General features: G+C 42.6%; 1 protein-coding gene across 8 annotated transcripts in view; it reads left to right on the top strand.

Moving 5' to 3' along the window:
• The window catches only part of KLHL31 (kelch like family member 31), a 32,503-nt gene extending 9,016 nt beyond the window's left edge, over nt 1-23,487 (top strand). For 4 of the 8 annotated variants that reach the window (XM_053286381.1, XM_053286387.1, XM_053286385.1 and 1 more), the window contains 2 exons: nt 3,926-5,128; nt 14,677-23,487. In XM_053286381.1, the coding sequence (XP_053142356.1) occupies nt 3,957-5,128; nt 14,677-15,409 (1,905 nt within the window). In that variant the 5' untranslated portion in view covers nt 3,926-3,956 and the 3' untranslated portion in view covers nt 15,410-23,487. Of the gene's footprint in view, nt 1-1,253; nt 1,333-1,383; nt 1,440-3,925; nt 5,129-14,676 lie in introns of those variants that run through there. The other 4 variants (XM_053286379.1, XM_053286380.1, XM_053286382.1 and 1 more) reach the window with 2 other exon arrangements.
• Nucleotides 23,488-24,905: the final 1,418 nt, after the last annotated feature.

Raw genomic sequence — 24,905 nt, 5'->3', positions numbered from 1 at the left:
ATAAAGCTAGTAATGTTGTATAGTATTTTATTTTTGCTTTCACAAGAGCTGCCAGAAAAGTAAGGGGCAAGGCCATTTAGCCTCCTGTCTCCCTGCCCCAACTATTCTTCTTCTTTTAGCTGTACATTTGAATGAATAGACAGCTCTTGTGCTGGGTTCTGCTACGAACTCACCAAACCATTGATCGCCACCCCAGATCCCCCCACCAACACCCACAAACTGATTAACTCTATCCCAAGAACTTCCAGAACCAGGCCCCACCTGCTCTGTTTTGCACACTCAGACCCCTCCTGGGTACTAACGCTTTTGATATCAAGAGCTGGCAGACCTATTTTTATGCATTCTTTTATGCTGCTTTTTACAGATGTGTTTAATAGCTTTTTAGGCTGTGCTTTTATCAGTTAGGCTTTAAAAATTATCTTATGCAATTTTGTGCTTCTGTGGGATGCTCATTAAATTATGCTCTCTATCGATAGATGATTGGGTGTTAAGGTTTTATTGTTTAACTGTTGTATGTTGCCTTTGGGTTGAAGCAACATTACTAGAAATAAAGAAAATAAGTGTTCCTGGGTTGTTGGCTTTCCCCCCTGACAGGGCTCCTATTCCTTAAACAAGTATATGCAGAGGTGCACTTAGATAATTTTAACACCTGGACATAAAGACCTTTGGAGCCCTCCCCCCACCCCGCTGCAAGTTAAACATAATTTTTAACACGTAGGTTCCTGAGGGCACAAACCATACCACCCAGGACAGACTAAAGAGGATGGGGGGGTGGAGGCCCTGAACTTTGCCCCCAAAGTCCAGGGGTAAGAGCGCCTCTGAGTATATGTCTAGCAAAGACTCACAAAAATTAATTCGGGTACCCAAAATCTTCATCTCCTGAATGCCTGAAGGCTCAGTCAGAAATAAAGCTGGCACATTTAGTTATGAATTGTGAAGTGTGATGAAAGGAGAATTAACACTTTAATCATTGCTGAGGCCTCATTTATTTCAACGATCGATAAAATTATGCCCTGCAAAAAAGGTTGTAGCCCTCTAGACCATGTTGTAGCCCTTTAGGGGGAAATGGCCCTCTAGACATTCCGGTGTAAGATTACAGTAATGGTAGTGGTGTAATTCCTAGGAGCTTATCCCTTTTATTTCATTGTGGATGTCTAGTTACTTGAGTTTAAAAGACACAGGAAACATAAACCCCTCTGGGTGACCATGGGAGGGTGGGGGGGAATGGGAGGAGGAAGCATTTTAAAGTTGGCCAGAGCGCAGGCTCCAGTCTCTCTGCTCCACAGTGGCAGCAGGGTCACACTAGAAACCGCAATTGCTAGGACTTTTCAGGTGAAATCTGAACTTCCGCTTTCCCCCCTGTCTTTTCTCATTCTTTTCAAGAGATATTTTCGTAGATATTGTGCTGGGCAGCCCTGGGAAGGCTCTTTCCTGAAAGGGTAAGGCTATTCTAATCATGTTCTTATCGGGTTGGTCTCTGTTAGTGTTCCTAGGGAAAGTTTTTTTCCTGTACTTCAGAGTTGAAATGACATGAATTATCTCCAGGCTACAAAGTCAGTGTGACCGGCTGTAGCTATGAAAGGCCCTAGAGAATAATGTGATCTAAGATTTTCTGTGTATTTCCTTGTACATTTTCCTGCAATTTTAACATCATGGGAAACTTGAAGAAACTTGTCTCTTTAGCATCAAGAATTTTTGTTACTAAAATTCCATGGAGAAAGCATTTCTTGAATGATCAGAACGAAAACCCTTTAGAAGATGGATAGAATTTAAAACTTTTAAAATGTGAGCAACAATTCTTACAGAGAACCCATTAATCTTTAAATATGTAAAAGATAGCTGGCTATGTTTAAATGTCCACGAACCTCTCCAAAGGAACATTCACTCAGCTTGCTGAGAAGTAGAATGTATAGGCATCCACAGGATGTTAATTATTCTCAATCTGTACCAATGAAATATACAGTAATTTTCATAAGTGAGAGGCAAAGTTGTTGCAAATGTATACTGAAATAACAATAATTTTTTTTAAAGGATAATGTTCAAAAGCAACAAACGCCCCTTAAACTGGATGTGTCTTAAAATGGCAAGTGGCTTTGAGGCCAGAGAGCATTTGCTATTCTTGGAAACGACTCTTGATAGGTTTCAACAGATGCAACTTGAGGAATGCAGCTGGAGAGGGGGGAAACGGAGCAGCTGACCCACCACTTTGGCAAAGCAGCATTCTGGGATCTCAGCTCATTTTGGCCTGTGGTGACACTGACACTTCTAGCACACATGGGCTAGCTGTCACCATGCAGCAGGGGGAGTGGTATAAACCATGCTTCTTAAAGCAGAACGAATCATGCCTTTCTAAAGTTAAAATGCTGAACAGTGCATGCTTTTAAAGCTCGGTGCAAAGTCTTTTGACAAGAAAGCAGTGGTGTGGATGTTGCTGTGTTTATATATCCTTTTAAAGGAAATGATGCCTTTCCTTCTCTTATCCTTTGGCTTCTTTAGGGTAGATAGGTGCTTATCAGTGGGTACAGATAAACTAATAAAGCATGAGTGTGTTATATATTTTTTTATCCTGTCCTTATTCCAAGGAGCTCAAAGGAGCATATAAACTTCTTTCCCTTCCACATTCTATCTGCCCAACAACCCTGTGAGGTTGGTTAAACTTAGGTCTCCCAGTGAGCACCATGGCTGAGTGGGGATTTGAACCTTGATCTCCCTGTCCTTGTCCATCACACAGCACACTTGTACTGTGTGATCCATACATGTAGGTGCTTCACCTGGTATTGATTTTCCACTACTTTACATACTTGAGAAGGTAGCTGTGCAACCAGTGTGGACTACACAGCTTGCATGGCTAGCTTCCCGCTGTTGGCATAGTGAATTGTTCTACGGGGAGAAGGTGACTCCATTTTCCAGGAATGTTTCCTGTGCTTCTGGTTATATGATAGAGCACCCAGCTGAAATTCTGTTCATATTCAAGATGAGATTTTGAACGAGGCCTTGTTTGGTGAATGCAAAAATATACCCTACTTTGGGGACAACTGGAAATCATGTGGATTTCAATGGAACTTGGGTGCAGAAAGTCCATAACCATTCTTCCTGCCCCAAGTAGTTGGTTTCTCCTGTTTGCCAGTCATTTGGTAGAAGGCTACATGGAACTGAATGGTATGAAGGAGACTTTGGTCCCTTCGCCATCACACAAGTCTAAAGAATAAGAGCTGCTCAATGTAAACTGAGTTTGTGTTGGACTCTGCATATAGCGCTGTCCCACATTGCTGTCACCACAGGCTACTGTGAGGGGTAAGCATTAACAGGAGTAGCAGAAATGATTATAGGGGGGATTCATTCTTGGAGATCCCTCCCTCTTAAAAAATTTTTTTAAAGGTTGTTTAAACCAAAACCTCTTACATATAAAACTGCTTAAAAGGCCATAATGGACATGTTACACCAAATTCTATGGAAGTTAGTTCTAAACTACAATAGCCATTGGCCGCAGCCTTCAATAGCTATGGCGAATAGTTACTTCCAGATGGGCACTAATGCCTTCCTAAAAATGAATTCTTCTTTATGTGTTGCTTAGCTTCTCCTCCTCTCTGAAATCAGTATTTGCAAAATCTCTCTGAACATGCACAATAGTTTCATTTATTGGAAGCCAGAAACAATTTTGAATGGAATAGTATGCAGTAAGGCTTTGAATGTGACATGAGGCACTGGGTGGGTACAGAACATCATTTACCAAGTGCTGATTAACTGTATGTGAGCTGTAGCTGCCTAGCAAAACAGTGCTCTCTACATCCTCCTGCCATTTTGTGTCTCCTTATTCTGCCTGTGCTTGCTTCCTACCATGCTGGTCCTCTTTTGGAAGGTGTTGTAATATATAAAACTGAAATGTGGCTCTAAATATTTTTTCCCACCATTCTGCTCTTTTCAGCAAGCTCTTGGCTGTGATATCTATTACAGTCATGGCGCCTAAGAAGAAGAATGTCAAAAAGACCAAGGCCGATATCAATGAGCTGACAATCATAGTGGAGGATGGTCCTCTCAGCAAACTGAATGGTTTGAATGGCCTTCTGGAAGGAGGCAATGGCTTCAGCTGTGTCTCAGCTGAGGTTTCTGATGCTCTCTATAGCCCCAATCTCCTGGAAGGGCTTTGCAGAATGAGGCTGGAAAACTTTCTCTGTGATTTAGTCATTGGCACCAAAACCAAGTCATTTGATGTCCACAAGGTGGTGATGGCTTCGTGTAGTGATTACTTTCATAACATCTTAAAGAAAGACCCATCTACTCAGAGAGTCGACCTCAATGATGTATCTCCGCTGGGCCTAGCTACTGTCATTGCATATGCCTACACTGGGAAGCTCACGCTCTCACTGTACACTATAGGTAGCATCATCTCCACAGCCATTTATCTTCAGATCCATACCCTTGTGAAGATGTGCAGTGATTTTTTGATGCAAGAAATCAATGTGGAGAATTGTATGTATATTGCCAACATTGCAGAGACCTATGGACTAAAGAGCACCAAGGAAACAGCACAGAAATTCATAAGAGACAACTTCATTGAGTTTTCTGAATTGGATCAGTTCTTAAAACTAACTTTTGAACAGATCAATGAACTTCTTGCAGATGACGACTTGCAGTTGCCCTCTGAACTTGTTGCATTCCAGATTGCAATGAGATGGCTGGAATTTGACCAAAAAAGAGCCAAATACGCTGCTGACCTCTTGAGCAACATCCGGTTTTGTACCATCTCTGCTCAAGAACTAGTGAATCATGTTCAAACTATACCAAGAATGATGCAAGATGCGGAGTGCCATAGACTTCTAGTGGATGCCATGAACTACCACTTACTCCCCTACCACCAGAACACCTTGCAGTCTCGAAGAACAAGGATTCGTGGAGGGTTACGGGTCCTGGTTACAGTTGGGGGACGCCCAGCTTTAACAGAGAAATCCCTTAGTAGAGACATTTTGTACAGAGATCCTGACAATGGATGGAAGAGGCTTACCGAGATGCCAGCTAAAAGCTTCAACCAGTGTGTCACTGTGATGGATGGATTCCTCTATGTGGCAGGTGGTGAAGACCAGAATGATGCCAGGAATCAGGCTAAGCATGCAGTCAGCAATTTCTGCAGGTAACTGATTATTTTTAGGGCTAGAGAGGCTGCAAATTCAGGACAGGCAGCTAGAGACTGAGAGAGAGGTGGGGAAAATGTGTAACGGAACAGTCAGACAGAAGGCAGAACAGGATAAACATCTTTACTAAGGGTGGCCTTTTTTTGTTCTTACATAAATGCCGACAATAAATAAACACCATCCAAGATACACAAAAAGGGAATACTGGCAAGTATGCACATGTTTTAGAAGAAAAATTGGAGAGAAAACTGTGTCTTTGCCATTGGTAACTTTACACTACTTTAGATGGCATAAATATTAGGCAAGAATAGCATGTTTCTTAATTCAAGAGCTGTCGATGCCATTGGAAAAATGTCAAAATCCATATAATATTTAGAAATTGTAGGAATGGCAGATTTTTGTTTTCGTTCCCTTTTTCATTGTCCTTTTTATTTTATTTTATTACATTTATATACCATCCCAGAATGGTTTACATCCAAAAAAATTAACAAAAAACATAAAATAAAAGCCATTAAAATATTAACATAAATTTATTTTAAAAACCATTTAAAATCTATTAAATATAATATTTAGCCTATATTATAAAAATGTCCCATTATTGTAAGGTATCAGGTGTATTGCATCGTTCTAAAATGTGGGGGAAACCTCCCCCCCACTTAGTGAGCGGGGAGTAAATTGTTCACTCTAAGTCTAATATAGCCAGTGGGACTCACTCGCGGAAAGCTTTGCACACCATTGTTCATATAAAGAGACCGGCAAACACTCATTACCTCTCACTCAGGTATGTCTGTGGTCACCCTGATGTGGCAAGTTGTTAGGTGATTAGATCTGGGCTGCCTTTGCATATGTGCCAACATTGCACTAGGTATTCTACAGGATAAAAAAACCCTCAGAGGGTTTGCAGTCTATATACCACCACTGCAAGGGCTTCTGGAAAATATAGGCATATGGTAGAAAGACCTGAACCTCAGTCATCTCAGGTTTACCCTGGGGTCATAATTCAGTGGTTTACCTGCAGAAAGTCTCAGGTTCAACCCCTGGCGTCACCCATTCAAAGAATATTTAGCAGCAAGCTGAGAAAGATCTGAACTTGAGATCCTCGAGGGCTGCTGCTTGTCAGAGTGGATAGTGCTGTGTTCCTTAAGTCTGACTGGTATACGTGCAGCTTTGTATGTTTCCTTCAGGACTGCTCAACTTCGGCCCTTCTGCACATGTTGGCCTACAACTCCCATAATCCCTGGCTGTTGGCCACTGTGGTTGGAGATTATGGGAGTTGTAGTCCAAAAACAGCTGGGGGGCTTAAGCTGAGCAGGCCTGGTTTACTTACTCCCCAGTCTGCCACTTCAATATGGACATGAAAGCTGACTCAGTCTTTCTCATAAAATGTTTTTTAAACTTTTTGATATTCCAATTTAATATTTTTTTCAGTAACTTCTATCTCTATATATAATGCTCCTGGGTGTGCCTTGGAATGTGTGTCCCAGCGCCCAGCTGATTGGCTGGGTGGTGGACACACCTGATTGGCTGAGGCACAGCCAGGAGGATTGATCGCCGTGGCCGCGGAGGCAAGGCCCAGGAGGGGGGAAAGAAAGGGGGGGCAGAAGTGGCAGTGGGGAGGAGAGGTGGCTGGACCCAGAAGCGGAGACTGGGGCAGAAAGGGGGGGAAGAGATAACTGCCGGCCCCAAAGAGCGCACAGATGTTCTGTGTGGGGTCGGCTAGTAGTTTTATATTGTTTTAAATGTTTTGTAAACCTCCTTGAGATTGTTTTAATGAAAGGCAGTATAAAAATCTAACAATAAATATAAATAAAAACATATACATGTACAGTTTATCTTTCAGCCAATTCTGCTCCTTCTTCTGCCCCTAGTTGGTTCAGAAATGAGAGAGGCACTCTTATTACTACTTGAAATAGTGCAGGAGACGAGGAGAGGTGTTTAGGGAATCATTTTTAATGGAATCAAATTGTGAGGGAAGAGTGTGTGTGTCGAGTGGATGAATATAAGAGTAAGGAAGGAGCAAAGCAAAATATGGAGTGGGCTCTGCTTCGGGGCAGCCCTTTCATGAGGCAAGGGCAGACAGTAGCCTCAGATGGCAGATTATTAGGACAACAGCAGAGCAGTGAGATGCCAACTACTGCTGCCATCAGAGCAGCTTTTCAGGATTATCTAGCCCTTGCAAGTTTGAAAGGAGTGCTTCCCCCCACACTCCTTGCAAAAAGGTTTGCAAGAAACACAAGGAGAGAAGAGGAGGTTGCTGGCAACCAGTACTCCCTCTAACAGGGATTCCCAGATGTTGTTGACTTCATCTCTCAAATCCCTAACCAAAGGCCACTGCAGCTGGGGATGATGGGAGTTGTAGTGAACAGCATCTGGGAATCCCTGTTAGAGGGAACAGTACTGGCAACCTTCCCTCCTCCACGCCACTCCCAACATTTGCAAAGGCTCACTTTGAAAGGGAGCTGTGCCCTACCAGGATTGTGGAGCAAGGCAGCATTGGGCACCTTGCCCCAGGTGCTGCAGTACCTTGGGCCATCCCTGCTCCTCATCTTGTTTCTCTCCCTGCTTCTCTCTTGCAAACTGCTTTCTTTCTCTGCATCTTCTTTATCATGTGAGGAGGCCAAGGAACTATTGACATGTAGAACAATCCAGCATGTCCTCTGTTTCTCGAAAATAGAGCAGTTGGACAGTAACCAGGGCTGATTTTATGACAAATACAAATACGATGAATATTTAAATGCCTTGTTTCAACAAAAGTTTCCAAAGTGGTTTACATAGAAATAAATAAATAAATAAAATGGCTCCCTGTCCGCAAAGAGCTCACAATCTTTAAAAAAGAAACATAAGATAGATACCAGCAACAGCCACTGGAGGGATGCTGTGCTGAGGATGGATAGGTCCAGTTGCTCTCCCCCTGCTGAATAAAGAGAATTACCACTTTTTGAAAGGTGCCTCTTTGCTCAGTTAGCAGGGATAGCTTTGGCAGTAATCTCAGTTTTGGCAGTAATCTCACATGCTAGCAGTTCCTTCTCCTCTCTTGCCCTGAAGAGGGAAGGGGAAAAGGGAAGACCGAGTGGGAGGACTGAGAGGGCTACATTAAGAGTACTTACCAACACGTCACTCCTAGGAGGAGAGGCTAAGGCCCTCCACCATGCCCCCTTTCAAAAAGGCTCTCTGGCAAAGTGTATAGCCTCACACTTCACTCCAGCAGAGGCAGTCCAAGATACATTCTAACCATATTTTGTTTGGCCTGTGTATTCCAGTATACTTGTGTCCCTTGAAAGCTTCCTACTGAGATTCCTTCTTGTCTGAAGCTGTCATGAATACCAGGAGAGGGAGGGTATAAAGGTGCTAAATATACTCAAATGGGATGGATTTCGTAGCACTGACATCTAAGAAGCAGCATGTTGACCGCATACAGACTGTTGCATGTTTGTATATTACACTTATACTCTGTTCTTCCACCAAAGAACTCATCTTACCTGGGGCTCCCAGGCGGTTTCCAGTAGGAGTGATGTGTTGTGTCCAGTCTTCCCTGTATCAGAAATTCCCAGATGTTGTTGACTTATTACAACTCTCATAATCCCCAGCCAAAGGCCATTATGGTGGGGATGATGGGAGATGTAGTCAACAACTGAGAATCCCTGTTATAGGGAACACTGGTTGTGTCCCTTGATAATTGCATGTGAACCTGTTTTGCTGCGTGTATACATGTGCATCTAGAATGGGAAGACGCATCCAGCCACAGCCTCTTAACAAAATAGTTTCAGCAAGATAAATAATGGGCTGGTTCAAACGAACATAGCCCCGCCCCCACGTATGATTAAAGTGGGGACACGCCGAGAATGCGCCTGCCCTCATGCGTTCATTAAAGAACATGCCGATGTGTTTTTTAGCACATGCACAGATTAATTCAGATGATCACCTCTCACATATGATTAAAGGATGTGCCACAATCATGTCGGCACATCTTTGAAAGATGTCAGGGCAGATGCATTCTTGCCAGTGGCCCCAAGGTTATCGCATGTAGGGTTGTGTGGGGCCATTATTCATGTGAACTGGCCCATTATGTGTAAACCATCATGTGTGTCAGTCTACATTTCGTCTGTTTTTTCCTTCACAGAAGTGCTGTGTTGTCACATTTGAAGTAGGCCCTACTTCTCTTCATATAGTGGCTTACCAAAGCCCCTTCTGATTGGAGCTGGTATCAGTCCTTCCTTATTTAGGTACATATGGAGAAGCAAGCAGAGATTTCAGCAGACCACATGTGTGTTTTCTAAACATGTGCATAATGCTCTCTAATTTTTTACATAACTATTTCTATGCTTTAAAAAAATGTTCCTGTCCTGAGCATTTCAGACCAGGGTAAAATTTAAAAAAATTTTTTTTTTAAAGTATCCTATATTTATTGTTACACCATTTTTCAACAAAAAGGTTCAAAAAGTAGTGACAGGATTTTTTTAAAAAAAGAATGAGTAAATGGTTCCATGTCCCAAAAGTTCTCGCAGTCTAAAATGAAAGGAAATGCCAAAAAACAGCCATTGGAAAGATGTGGGGTAGGCTGATCAGGAACAGCCATCCCCTTGCTAAAACTGAAGAGAGTCACCACTTTAAAAGATGCCTCTCTGCCCTGTTAGCAGGGATGATTTCTTATTCTATATTTCAAGAATGACACTGGGATTGTATCTTGTCCAGGCTGGTGTATTCTTGGATAGCGTTCAATGTGCAGATGTCTGTGGTTGGTTTGGTGTTTCCTCAGAAGACATCCACTCACTGCACTTAAAACAGGACACATTTCTAATTATTTGTGCAGCAGAAGCCTGGTGTAGTGGCTAAGAAACTGAGCTGTGAATCTGGACTCCCACCCCACACCTGCCCCATTTGAATCTCACCTCTGCCATCAATGCACTAGGTAGCCTTGTGCAAGCCACTCCCCTCTCAACTCATCTCCCCAGCTTCCCTAGGAGATAATAATGCTTACTTACCTTACAGAGTTGTTATAGGTAATAAGATAATACATGTCAAGCACTTTGCACTCTTAGAGAGTGCTATGCCAATTATTATTTCTCTTATTATGTGCTTCAATTTATTTAGTGCTCAGGGAAAACTAATTCTGAGTTTACTCATAAGTTTTGGCTTCCAGTGTCTCATCTCTTTTTGCTTAGTTTAATATTGCAGTTCAGATCACTAAGAATAGTTTTGTATTGCAGCTCAATATAGCTATGAGAACATAATGAGTGGACGACCTTGCTTTTTCAGCAAAATGTTTGTTGAAAAAGCTTTATTTTTCAGCCAACTGCTGAACTGCTTTGTTATATCTGTTCACGGGAGATGGCCACTGATACTCACCTTCACCTTAAAATGAGAAGCGTGACTTGTGTTTTTAGTACAGGCATTTTATTTTCACTTTCAGCTATGTAGCACTATTGAGAATAATCCCATTGCATACATTAATCAACACTGAAATTTTCAGTTCATGCATACTCATTTCAGAAAAATCAGTGATATGACATATTCTTGACTCGGGACATGTTGCACGAGCAAGGTTTGCCCACTCAGGTTAGGCATTGCTTCACATGTGCAAATGGCAGTAAGAATTCAAGAGGCAGCAGTATCAGGATTTGTTTCATTTGGATGTGAGAGCTCTTGAGAGCTATGGTGTCTGTAATATTTGCTTTATTTACAAATAGACCATAGTATAAACAGGTCGCAAATTCTCTAATTCAGCATCAGAATCCCCAAGCAACAGTGCTGTGTTCCACACACCCCAGTGCGGTGTTCCACGCACACACGCACACATCCCCAGGCTGCTTCTAGTCCAGCTAAACTCTCCGCTCTTTCTTACACAGGATCCACATTCAAATGGTTACACACAGTTTTCTGCCCCTGATTGAACGTTGCCACTTTCCAAAGATGGGGGAAAGACATTTCTAGCCATCAAAGAGCCCTTCTTGTTGTTCAGTTCCCCAACCAGACCTTAATTGCTTAGTTATAGGCCATGGAAGACATTCAGACTCCTTAAAACCATGTTTTATTTTTTCCTGATGGCTGTTAGAAATGGGATGCTGGAATCAATGCATCTTTGGTCTAGGAATGTGCACGGACCGGTTCGGAGGCCATTCTACTGGCCTCGGGACTGGTCCGGACATGGGCTGTTTGGGGTTTGGAAGGGTAGGGTGGGGGGTTCCATTAAGGGCGGGGGGGCTTTATTTACTCCTCCCGTGCTTTCCACCTTTGGCGCCGTAATTATTGTAAAAAACCCGGCGGCAGGATCCCTCGCCGACCGCTTCAATCGAAGACGATGGCTCCTCTGTGGTAAAAAAAAACAAGCGGCAGGATACTTCCCTGCCACCCCCTTGAAGCCTCCTTGAAGACCCTGCTGCTGCCGCCCCCTTGAAGCCCCCTGCCACCCCCTTAAATCTCGCCCCGGACCCGACCGCTCGCTCTCTAGAAATGGGCAGGCGGCAGGGGGATGTCCTCCCGCCCCCTTCCCTGCCATCTGCAAAAGTCTTTAGGAAGCCTTCTGCACGTGCGCGTGCAGAAGGCTTCCTAAAGACTTTTGCAGCCCGGCAGGGAAGGGGACGGGAGGACATCCCCCTGCCGCCCGTTTCCCTGCCGGTCTGCAAAAGTCTTTAGAAGCCTAAAGCCGCCCGATTTTTTTTTTACCACGGAGGAGCCATCGTCTTCGATTGAAGCGGGCGGCGAGGGATCCTGCCGCCGGGTTTTTTACAATAAGTATGGCGCCAAAGGTGGAAAGCGCAGGAGGGGGTAAGTAAAGCCCCCCCACCCTTAATGGAACCCCCCACCCCAGTGCCGGACTGCAGCTCCGCGGTTCCGTGCACACCCCTACTTTGGTTGGATTCAGCATATCTCTTATGTTCTTTTGAATACATCTCACCTCCTAAACCAACAGCACATACCACCAGTGAAACAAATATTAACATTCTCACTCCTACAGCAGATATTACAAATCAGACTGGCTAGAAACTGTACTGATGATTCTCCTTCCCCAGTCCTAAAGATTTGAGCTAACATATTTCCCTGAGTGTGAGCACAGAATCATTATTTTAACTTCACAGTTGCCTCACTCGTGTCCTAAGTCTTCCAGCAGCTTTGAGACATTTTAAGACTGGGCTGAAGACACTGTACATCTGAAATAAGAAGTCAGCCCTGTTTACATAGGTGAGATAACTGTTAACCCTAATGGCCACCAGAATGCTCCCATCCTGCAGCCTGGTGCTGGGGGATGGCCCTTGCCCCACCCCTCAGCTCAGTCCCATGAAGTGCTGCCCCAATAGGTTGGGGCTCACAGGAGGGTGGGGACTGCACACTGCTCAGGCAGCTCACATGCCTCCTCTTCCATTCGAGTTTGGCTGGCTGGGTGGAGGTGCATAAGGGTTTGAGATTGGTGAGCACCCTTGGACAGTTAAAAGGGTGAATTGGTCAGTCGTTCCTTAGAGGCTTTGTGGCTCAGGGACTTTGATTCACCAGGAAACCTGCTTCAGGGCTTCATAAGCCTTAAAGGCTGAACTGCTTGTGGGGTGTGAAGCCCTAGAAGTGCCCTGACCACTTTGGGGTTGGCAATGAGCGGGACGAAGCAGGCATATCCCAATTCTCTCCTGAGTCAGGGTGTGTTGCTCATTTTAGGCACGGGCGAGGACAGCAATGTTCTAACCTGGCCTTAGTTAGGCCCGCATTGTGGCGTAGTGGAGTCTGTTCTTGCACAGCTCACTGATTGCACCACGTTGTGGCCCTTTTATCCAAGCTGATTGTGTCTCTGCCCTCCTTGGGACTGGGGTGTGGGGACAATGAGCTTTTAGCTATAAAATGAGCTTTTAGCTATAAAATGAGCTTTTAGCTCATTTTAGTATGAAATCGTGATCTCACCAAAGTCAACAGTAATGCTTCCTGCCAATTTTAGTGTGATTCAGGCTGCATTTCATATTATCCATAGGAACATAGGAAACTGCCATATACTGAGTCAGACCATTGGTCTATCTAGCTCAGTATTGTCTTCACAGACTGGCAGCGATTTCTCCAAGGTTGCAGGCAGGAATCTCTTTCAGCCCTATCTTGGAGAAGCCAGGGAGGGAACTTGGAACCTTCTGCTCTCCCCAGAACGGCTCCATCCCCTGAGGGGAATATCTTGCAGTGCTCACACATCAAGTCTCCCATTCATATGCAACCAGGGCAGACCCTGCTTAGCTATGGGGACAAGTCATGCTTGCTACCACAAGATCAGCTCTCCTCTCCTAACATACATAACATAACATATACATAACGTATAACATACAAGGAGGTCTGAACCTTTACCTCAGGAGTTGTTCCTAAGATTTCTCTTGTTAGATTTTGAGTGATGTATTTTGGACCATGTCAGGAATAAGAATATTCCTCTGGTGGGGCGGGGGTGGGTGGGTGAATAGTTTCTTATATATTTCCTTAAATTTTATCTAAGCATTCACGTGCTATAGTCATTGGCTATTTTTCATGGTAAAACAATTTCAGATATAGCTAGTGACAGTAAACTACTAGGAGCAGACTAATTATAGTTCATGCCAGTTCAGTTTAACTTTATTAGCGAGCTGGCAATCTGATTTTTTCACTTGCTTGCGCTAAAAGAATGGCTACAATGCATCTCAAAAACAATACATCTCATCTCAAAGTAAAATTATACCCAGTGCTTATAATGAATTTACTGAAATAAAATAAACCAAAAACATAAGTAGTGAAGGACATAATGTGTAACAATATAAAATGTGTGTATTATCTAGAAAGTAGTTTTATAAATAAAAACTGTTGTCAAAGGAGCTGCAGCCTCCATATTGACCATGACTTTATGCGTAACTAAACTGACCACAGCTCATCCCATGATGCAATAGTTTAGCATCATCAATATTAAATATGATTATTCACTTCCCCATTTGTATTCACTTATAGCACTGTGGATCAACTGTATTTTGCATCATTCCAAGTGTTTTCCATTGATCTTCATACCTTCTGTACACAGGATCAACATGGTGGTAACTAATTGAGATAAAGGCATAGTGTTAAAGAAGTGCAAGTCATTATAACTAGAAGTGAGGTCCATAGAGCTATGCTCAGATCATAGGGTACATACTGTATATGTTTTTCCTTAGGGCAGTGTTGGTAAGGGTAATTTAGATTGGGGGGGTGGGAGGAGTGGAGCAAAAGAGCAAAAACTCTTCCCCCCAAGTCACGGCTCAGTTTGATTTGGTGTGCTCCATAACTGCATTTACGTTTTCCCCCCACAAAACAAAATAATAAACAGGAAATCCAGTTACAGCAGATCCAATCACAGGATCATCTCTAGTTTAGTCTCTAAACTGGCTTGCTGTGACAGTGTTTGGGAGCCTTTGACTCCATGGGAACTAGCCAAGTTGCTTGAGGAACTAGCCAAGTTGCTTGAGGAACTTGAGGAACAACTAGCCAGAGTGCTTGAGGAAGATGAAGTAACAATATTAACTTTGTAACTGAAATTTGGTGTTTGGATTGCATCAATAATCCATTTTCCCCTCCTTAATTCTTTCAGATATGATCCTCGTTTCAACACGTGGATTCACCTGGCAAATATGAATCAAAGGCGCACTCATTTCAGTTTGAATGTGTTTAATGGCCTCCTTTATGCCATTGGTGGCCGCAACTCGGAAGGATGCCTCTCTTCCGTTGAGTGTTACGTCCCTGCAATTAATCAGTGGCAAATGAAGACTCCACTGGAAGTGGCTAGGTGCTGCCATGCTAGTGCGGTCATAGATGGTAGGATCCTGATCACTGGAGGGTACATAAATAATGCTTATTCTCGTTCAGTTTGCATGTATGATCCAGCTAGCGACAGCTGGCAGGACAAGCCCAGCCTGAGCACCCCACGAGGGTGGCACTGTGCTATTTCCCTTGGGGAAAAGGTCTATGTCATGGGTGGGTCCCAACTAGGAGGTCGAGGTGAAAGGGTTGATGTCCTTCCTGTTGAGTGTTACAGTCCTTATTCTGGCCAGTGGAATTATGCTGTTCCTCTTCCAACTGGTGTGAGCACTGCTGGTGCTTCCACCCTTAATGGGAAAATTTACTTGGTGGGAGGCTGGAACGAAATAGAGAAGAAATACAAGAAATGCATTCAGTGCTACAACCCAGATCTTAATAAATGGACTGAGGAGGATGAGTTACCTGAGGCTACTGTAGGAGTGTCTTGCTGTACCATTGCCATGCCCAACACTAAGACCAGGGAGTCCAGGGCTAGCTCAGTATCTTCAGTGCCCGTCAGTATTTAAGTATTTTAAAATGTAGCTATAGGGGAGCTAGGTTAAAAAAATTTAAATGTTTACTTTACACAGCTGTGTTGCAAAACCTTTAAAGAGCCTTTCGTGCCTATAGGAAGGGATGGAAAACTTTTTTTTTTTTTGCCAATAGCTATTAATTTCACTTTTGCAAAACTGGTCAGTTTTTAGGGTATTTAAAATACATGGTATGACTTAAAAGATGTACAACACAATCCTATGCATGTTTACTGTAAAGGAAGTCTCATTGGCTGACATCCTGACTAAATTACTGTACTTGACTGATGTCCTATTGAAATTATGTCATCCTTTAGAGTAACTCTTGAGTAACTTAGTCTGCTTGCCATTGAGTTCAAGTAAGTGTGCATTGGATTCCAGCATGAAAAATGTAATTGATTTGCTTACACAGACTAGAGGGCTCTAATATGTCCTCAGACTTTAACCATTCTTTAGAACAGGGCTGCTCAGCTTCGGCTCTCCTGCAGATGTTGGCCTACAGTTCTCATAATCCCAGCCACTGCAGCTGGGAATTATGGGAGTTGTAGTCCAAGAACAGCTGGGGGGCCTAAGTTGAGCAGGCCTGCTTTAGAAAGATGCCCAGCTTCTCTCAAGGTCTAATGCCCAGATTGCATTTGGATAAAGGTCTGTAGATCCTGACATTCATCACTTAAGAGTATGGGAAACTATATTAGGCATTTATTTGAGAAACACCATATTAACATGCCACGTAGAACTTAAAATATCAGCTTTGATATATTTGTGCAATGCACAGGGCTGTGTAGACAACTTCAAGATCCAAGAGTGTCCATAATACTCTGGTTACTTGTGCTCTGTAACCAGAGCAAAGCACATTCACTATATTTTCTTCCTCCTACAATTGCCATGTGCAGAAGAGTTTTCCTCCTCCTACACATATACCTTAGGCTTTACCCTTGGAAAATAAGTAGGTTAAGATAGGTCCTTCTCAGCGAATGAATGGAAGGGAACAATCCACATCCCACTGAGTTAATGGCAAATTCCCCATTGTTGTTAATGGCTCTGGGTGAGGCACTGTGTCTGAATCTAAATTCATCTTGATCATACCATGTAACCAGATTCCCCCCCCCCCAAATGAGCAATTGCAGCATTTTTCTAAATGCCATTATAGTAGATCCAAGGGTGGGGGGAATTACATTATGTTTTCCCCCCACTGCCACCCCTATATGGTTTTCTAAAATACTGTCCAAATTATTCATAGCAATAGGTAAGCTAAAGTGCAAAAGACTCTTTGGTCCAATTAGGTAGTTCAAGTAGTGCTGTTTAGTGTAGAATGACAGGGGAAGTTTTGGGGATCCAACACCTGAATGTTAATTTAATAAAGCATTACCACTTGAATTGCTTTTATGCAGTATGGAAGAAGAATATCTGGATGTAACTAAATCTGCAAAAAGTCTGCAAAGCTTTTTCTGTTAATATACTTGAATGGCCCAGTAAGTGTTGGTTGGTCAAACTTCAAATCAATCATGTAAAGAGAAATAACATCTCTTCACAGTCTGCAAGAAAAATGACGTGTGTGTGTGTGTGTGTGTGTGTGTGTGTGTGTGATAAAGACAAAGTATGTAGGTCTCTGGGCCTATTCAGCAAACTGAAGATCACTGTGGGTATGGGGCCACATGCCCACCCTGCCCTGATGTATTCCACAGAAGATCTAAACCGGGTGCACAGAAGACAGATTGTGGCCCATAGATCTCTGGCCAATTTCTGCTGGACCATCCAGTGCCTGCTGGTTGATGGGATTCTTACCAAGAATGGTGGACTGGTTCACCTTGGTCTGATCCAGAAAAGCTCTTCTGGGCGTTTTCCAGACTAGCTGCTCATCAGCAGCAAAATGCCTCTGGCTTTGAATGCAAGTGGCATTCGGAACGTAAACAGCAGGAGGAGCAGCCTTGCAGCCACTAACAACCCAAAAAAACAGCAACTTTTCCACACCTGGTATATGATGTCCTAGCTCTATACTGCAGTGATTAAATTCGCGACAAGGCATTGGAAATGTGAACGGTGCCCTGCTGTCCACGTAGGGACTGCAGTGTCACGACGCAGGAAGTGTGGAAACACACTTCCGAGATTCGTCCTGACCCCGTTGTAGGGTCTAGTCTGGAAAGCGCCCAGCAAGAGTTGCATTCACAGGATCACTGAAGACAGATTGTTATGTCTTAACTGTTTGGAGGTTCTTAACTGTTTGGAGCATGCAGCCTTGCTTTGTGGGACTGATGCATCACAAGGACTCTATTAAATAACCAAAGCAGGAGTGGACAATAAGGGCAGTGTCGGGGCAGGGGGTGGCAAGAGGCACCTTTATGGAAGTCATAAGCAGGTGCTTACCATCATGTAAGCAGCACCTGCAAGCTGTGGTGCTCTGCCTGCAGTCCTGTGCATGGCCCTGGTCTCTGTGTGTATGTTAAGGATCCACACACACACAGTAGCTAAGGCTACACCGCAGCCCTGCCAGATGCCGGGCAGAGCACCACCACCCTGCACAGGATTGTGGGCAGAGCACCACAGCTTTCAGGTGCTGCTTACACAATGGTAAGCACCTGCTTATTATCTCCTCATAGGTGTCTGTCACCACCCTCACCAACCACTCCTGAGCCAAGGTAAACCATATTATTCAGCTTGCCCCTGATTGAGATGGCATGTACAGTAGACATAATCTCCTGTCCCCGGTTTTGAGGGATAATTATTTCATGTTATCAAACATGTCTACATAGGAATGTGCACATTTGCCTCGTTTCAGTGGTACATTGGGTGGCTTCACATGACCACTGGCAATCTTTAAGTGGGGAAAATATCAGGGATATGTTGGGAACTGAGAGAGTGCATTCCTGACAGGTGTGCTGTCTGAACCAGATCTAGTTCCCGTGCTCTCCACCTGACATTCTCCCAAGACTCTCCGCCTGGCTTCAAATCTTGGTTGCGGAGGTAGGGAGAATGTCGAGTGGAGAATCTCGGGAATTGGGCTTGGCTGGGTTTGGGCAACATGCCTGCTGAGAGCGTATGCTCTCCATTCCCGACATATCCCCAGCATTTCCCCCACTTGCAGATTTACCAGCAGTTGTGAGAAGCTGCCCACGGGATACAAGTGGGAAAGATGGGCAGTTCTGTCCCTCCTCACAGTTGTATATTCACTTTCCTAAAATATGTTCTTCAGATTCTCTCTGCATTAGGATGTATTGAGAAAAAGTGAGAGGAAAGAAAGTTGAATTTTTGCATTGGGAGATTAGAGATGGTGACAATAGTAGTTAGGTTTTCCCCCCTTGTCACTGTAAATATCACAGTCAAATTGGAGATCCTTTGAAAGATCCCTTTAATCACTTTCTCTGTTATCAGCAGTTTAATAGACACAATGGAATGCAGCTGCTTTTAGAAGTCAAGTTGTTGAATATAAAAGTAGGAGAGCAGGTCTTGAAAGAAAGTGAGAATCAAACTGGATGAGACATTAAATACATCATTGTCTGTGTAGTTCTTCCCCCTTAAAATAAGAGATATGGAGGGGTCAGTCATGCTGCAGGTAGAGAATTTTCCTAGTGAACACCCATGCAGCTATTTGCTCCCAAGGGTGCCATTACAGCAAATTGTACCTTCAGGGACAAATAGCCACTTCAGAGAGGATTTTTGACAGAACAGTGAGGGTACAAAGGTATGTGTAGTCATAGCCTGGATCCCTCTCCCCTTTGGCTGCTATTTTAAAGGGAAAATATTGTGCCAAAAAAGGGCACCTTTAATGTCTAGTCTGGTCTTGGAACTACCAGGAAGTTTCTTTTACAAGGGTTTGCATTACTGACCAAGATCTTATGTTTGGGAATCCAATGCAAGGGGGCCTTGGAAAAGTGAATATTCCTAGTCACTTCTGTGAGCTGGAATGCTTTACTCTGGTATGGATTGTGTTAGGGTTGTGGCTTTTTCCTAGGTATGAGTTGCAGTTATCAAGCACAAGAACAATCAGCCTGGTTATCTGTGTCTCTAAAATGAAGAAATCCTGGGCAGACAAAAGAGAGTACTCTTTCATACAATGCATAGTTGATGTAATTTTTATTTATTTATTTAGTACATTTCTATACCGCCTCATACAAAAAAAGTCCCAAAGTGGTTCACAATCTAAAAAGAACCATTAATACAATTAAAACGGTTTTAAAATACAGATAAAAGGTGTAAAACCCAGAACTTTAAAACTATAAACTAAGAGCCTGACTAAACAGGTATGCTTTCAGGTCCTTCTTAAAAACATTCAGAGAAGTGGAGACTCTAATTTCATTAGGAAGCGCGTTCCAGAGTCCTGCGGCAGCTCTAGAAAAGGTCCAGTTTCAATCACCATCAACCGAGCTGGTGGCAACCGCAACTGGTTGATCTTAATAGGAGGTGGGGGTTGTTGCAGAAGAAGGTATTCTCTTAAATACCTCAGACCCAAGCCATTCAGGTCTTTATAGGTAATAATCAGCACTTTGTATTTTGCCCAGAAACTTATTGGCAGCCAGTGTAATTCTTTTTAAATGGGTGTAATGTGATCTCAAGGTTTCAGTAGGTCCATCAGTTTCAACAGTGATACTCACTGGGACAACATTGCTTGTGTTAGAAGTAAAAATTTGCAAATCTGCACCCTCAGTCAACATACTCCAGACTCATTTCATTGGCTGAGATGTTGAGGAAAATAATTCAAAAAAGTCTCATTGAAATTAAAATGACATGTATGTTGTTGCCTAATGTGTCATTTTAATTTCAGTGAGACTACTTTGAGTAATTTTCCTCAGTCAGCTACTGGAGTTAGTGATACTTTCCTCACTAAACTCATCTGAGGATTGTAACTCAAGACAATTATTCCAAGAATGATTGTAATGTTGTGATGCTACTTGCTAGGGTTGGCAGCTTTTATATTGGTTCTGTTTCTGTGCCATTAACAGAAACTTGGCACACAGAGATTGTGGCTGTGAAACTTTTCCTGTCACTGCAAATATGTGGTGGAGAGACCCTCCCCTGCTAATGTTCTGACAGGCAGCAGTTAAAGGTGTAGAAGCCAGAGCAATTAAAAAAGTGGCAACCCTTCAGGCAACAAAGAAGAAGCCTACAACATGTTGACAGATTCAAAGAGGATGGTAATAAACACAAAGGATAAATGGGTATTACTCAGAAGACAGTGTGATACTGTTTGTTGCACTATAATATCCAGATGAACTTGAGAGAATATGGGCAAGTGATTATTGTACACAATAACTGGATATAAGCTGTATGATAAGAGAGGAAGGTTACTGTCACTGGAAACTGAATAATACATTCAAATTAATAAACTTGATGATAATTCACCAATACATGATGTAATAGATTATGAATACATGATTGTAGGTTTCTATGAATGTGAATGACAGAAGGCATGCTATATAGTGTAAAGCGAAATTTGCTTTCTTTTTGCTTCTCTCCTTCATTACAAATTTTAGGAATGGAATGGCATTTAAGCCCTATTCACATGCTACAGATCTGTATGCAGGTGCGGTTATTCACACATGTTGAACACAGGCACAGCAGTACACTTCCCAGGTTGACTTTTAAAATTCAGGCACAGTCATTCACATAAAAACATGTATGGGTGTACAAACATTTGTATGCAGGTGCACCAACTAATGTCTGAAAAGGGCTTTTAATACTGTGGTGCCTGTAAGCATGCTTTAAATGGATAGGATTATAAAACAAAAATGCTTTCAGGTTGGAATGCAATAATTACAAGGGAACACATACATTTCTTGGAGGAAGATGTACAGTATTGAAACCTTACCAAGATCAGTTTGTCTCTCAGAATCTAGAATTCGCTGTTTAATTAGCAATTTTGCTTGATCATATCCCACATTACATAGGAATGAAGAGGAAAGGATCAGTGTAGCTATTTCAGCCTCAATAGTCTGAAACCAACCCAGCTAGTGCTAGATTTTCAGAGTGGGAGAAAAGAGACTAGACTCAAATTCCCAGACTGCTTATCCAAACTGGCAAACGTGTGTCACTTTTGTCAATCAATTTCTATTTGACCAGCATAGGGTAGATTACATTAAGAGGAGAGGAGAGCCAGTCTTGTGGTAGCAAGCATGACTTGTCCCCTTTGCTAAGCAGGGTCCACCCTGGTTGCATATGAATGGGAGACTAGAAGTGTGAGCACTGTAAGATATTCCCCTCAGGGGATGGAGCTGCTCTGGGAAGATCAGAAGGCTCCAAGTTTCCTCCATGGTGGCATCTCCAAGATAGGGCTGAGAGAGATTCCTGCCTGCAACCTGGGAGAAGCTGCTGCCAAGTCTGTGAAGACAATACTGAGCTAGATAGACCAATAGTCTGACTCAGTATATGGCAGCTTCCTACGTTCCTAAGACAGCATTAAAACAGACTATATCTGGAACTGCAGAGAGGCTAAAAGCTATATATTGTTATAAACTGCAGTGAGCTATCTTAAAACTGCGGTTGGAACAGGTAAAATTAGTGTAAAATGGATGAGACTATATAAAAGCTTTAAGTGGCTAAAATCTTAAGATTGTAAAATCAATTTGTAAAACTATAAAAAGCTATGAGGTATCACTTTTGTATCAACACATGGTTGCAACTCTGACCCTATTGCTGAAGGTCCATACCTCTCAGGATTTACCCAGTATTGTTTAGGGCATGTCTCCAGTCGTGGTAGTTCATCCAGTTCAAAATCTTTCCTTAATTGTGATACAGTGTGGGTTGCACCAGATGAGTGAGGAAATATTTATTTTATTTATCATGTTTTTATACCACCTGATATATAAATCTCTAAGCAGTGTACAAATTTTAATTTTAAAAATCACAGGTTAACACACAATAAACACAATATAAAACAAATTATTAAAATTCTAATTAAAAGCTTGCAAGTACAGGATAGCCTTGAGGGTCTTCCTGAAAACAACCAGAGAAGGAGATGCTCTTATTTCAGCAGGGAGCATATTCCAAAGCCCTGGGGCAGCCACAGAGAAAGCCCGGTCCTGAGTCGCCACCAGACAAGCTGGTGGCAACCATAATGGGACCATTCCAGAAGATTGTAGAAGGCAGGAGGATTCGTGGCAAAGGAGGCACTCACTCAAGTAGCCTGGACCCAAGCCGTTAATATACACAACAGCTAACATTCTGAACTTCCTTCCTACAAGTAAGTCCTATTGAACTGCGTTAGTAGAACTTAACTTCTGAACTGTGATTGTTGAAGATGGGCTAAAAATGGAAAAGCTCCCAAATGACTCCAGTGCTGGCAGATTGGCTATCCCTATGTCTGGGGCAGATTCAGAAGTGGTCTCCAATCCAGCATGAGGTGCTGCTAGAGAGAAAAACAAACAAGGAAGACTTGGTTTCACATGTGCATGCTACTGCAGAATGAACACTTCTCAAACACAGCCCAGTCGTTACCTTTATTAAAGCAATGCAGGATTAGGCTGAACACGATTGAGTCTAATTGAACAATTAATTCAACAGGGAACCTGCAGATTTACTGAACTACTATAATCTGTGTGCCTTGCCTTACCATGCCTTTCAGCTGCCTTTATTACATTTGTACAATTCCCAAAACAGAATGATGGGTTCTTTTACTTAAGGGTGACTTGTATGTTTTTTTAAAGGTTATTCCAAAGAAAATATTTGATTGCATTTTTGAAAAATGTATCCAGTTTAAAAGGTGCACTGTGAAGTTCAGCTTAAGCATATTCTTGTTTATACGTCTTCATTAAGGCAAAACCCAGCATTCAGTAATATGATTATACATTGTTCAGATGATGTGTGATTTATAGTCTTTGTGCTTCTGTGCTAATCTTTTGAACAAGAGGGAAATGAAGAAAATGTGATCAAGCAAGATCTCTTCTACAAGGGAGTAAAGTGATGCTGGCAAGTTGGAAAACACAACAAGGTTTGTCAAATCTGAAATCAAGAAACACTGTTATTAAAACAGAAGTCGATGCTGCTGTATTTTAAAATATATACAGAATGTGTGGCTGAAAGATACCATCAAGGGCTTAAAATGATACCAACCAAGGAAATAATAAAAGAAAATATTAATCCAACTTCACTTTATTATATGACTGAAGTGACCTAACATGTTTTCCCTTTGGTAAGGAACAGGGCTCCAATCCTAAACATGCTTTCCAAGAAGTTAGATCCCACAGAAATCAGACTAGCAGAATATGTTAATAATAGGCTGTAACTGTAGCGCATTCCAGTGTGTCAGTTCTCACGGATAGGGCCTCTGCTGACCCACGAAGCTGAACATGGCCTACCAGGCACAGTCAACCTGCTGACGCAGCCAACTTAGACAGTGGATTGGTGGAAACAGTGGATTCCCTGCCAGTTGTTGCCAAACAGCAGTATTTGGGGGTTGCACAAACAGGCAGCCCTCTCCATAATATAGCAAATGCACCAAGCTGATAGGGTATTGCCCTCCAGTAAACCTTTCACCCTGTATAGGGTGCAGGGGTGTATCTAGGGTGGGGCAGGCAGGGCACATGCCCAGGCACCACTTGAAGGGGGGTGCCATTTAAAAAAAAATTTTTTTTTAAAGAAATGGCCACCTAAAACAAAATGGCCACCACACATGCTCAAATGGCCACTGTGAGGCCTAGACCATGCCAGGCCTCGCAGAAGCCATTTGAGTATGCACGGTGGCCATTTTGTTTTCAGCTGCCATTAAAAAAAAAACCAAATATTTTTAAAAATGGCCACCACACATGCTCAAATGGTCCCTGCGAGGCCCTAGAGGCCAGCGGGGGGAGGGGGACTTTGCAGACCCCCCACAGCCTTTAGGAAGCCCCCAAAGGGGTTACAGGCATTTTATTTATTTATTTATTTATTATTTTAAAATAATAATATAATATGTCACTCTGCACATATTCAGATTGGCACTATGTACAGAGAATCAGGGCTTGTGAATACTGAGCTGAAGCTTATGAGCTAGGATTGTATTCATTTGCTCTTAATTTGCTTCTTGTGATAAGTGAGTTAAATGTGATGTCTTAATTATATGGCTATTAATCGTGAGTTTGTCTTTGAATCAGTGTGAAATCCTTAGGATTAAGACCCACTGGGAGTTTCGTTCTCTCTTTCTCTCATTTTAACTGTCTTTCTGAAATACTAAAATATATTCCAAGCAGTGACACAGTTTACTCTGCACATCCTTTAACTATTTTCAGAGTATCTGGGAAAAGTCAAATTCTCCATTTATTTTTAAAACCTATGTAATAGTGATGCTACAATGCATAGTAGAGAATTAGACAGGCACTTCTGTTTAGTTTCCCAAGTACACCTCAACATAGTATTTGGGTATTTCATGAGCCCCAGCATACTGAAATTTGTAGTTTTCCAGCAATTTTTGGTCTGGCTACGTCCACTGCTAAATAGTTTTTGAAATATTAAAAGATAAATGAACTTGACTTGTATTTTTGAGCTATTATGGTAAAGTTATCTGAAAGATGGGTGTCAGATGTTT

Source organism: Hemicordylus capensis, chromosome 1 (genome assembly GCF_027244095.1).
Source record: "Hemicordylus capensis ecotype Gifberg chromosome 1, rHemCap1.1.pri, whole genome shotgun sequence".
Taxonomy (NCBI): Eukaryota; Metazoa; Chordata; class Lepidosauria; order Squamata; family Cordylidae; genus Hemicordylus; species Hemicordylus capensis.
This window is presented reverse-complemented; position numbering and strand designations above follow the sequence as displayed.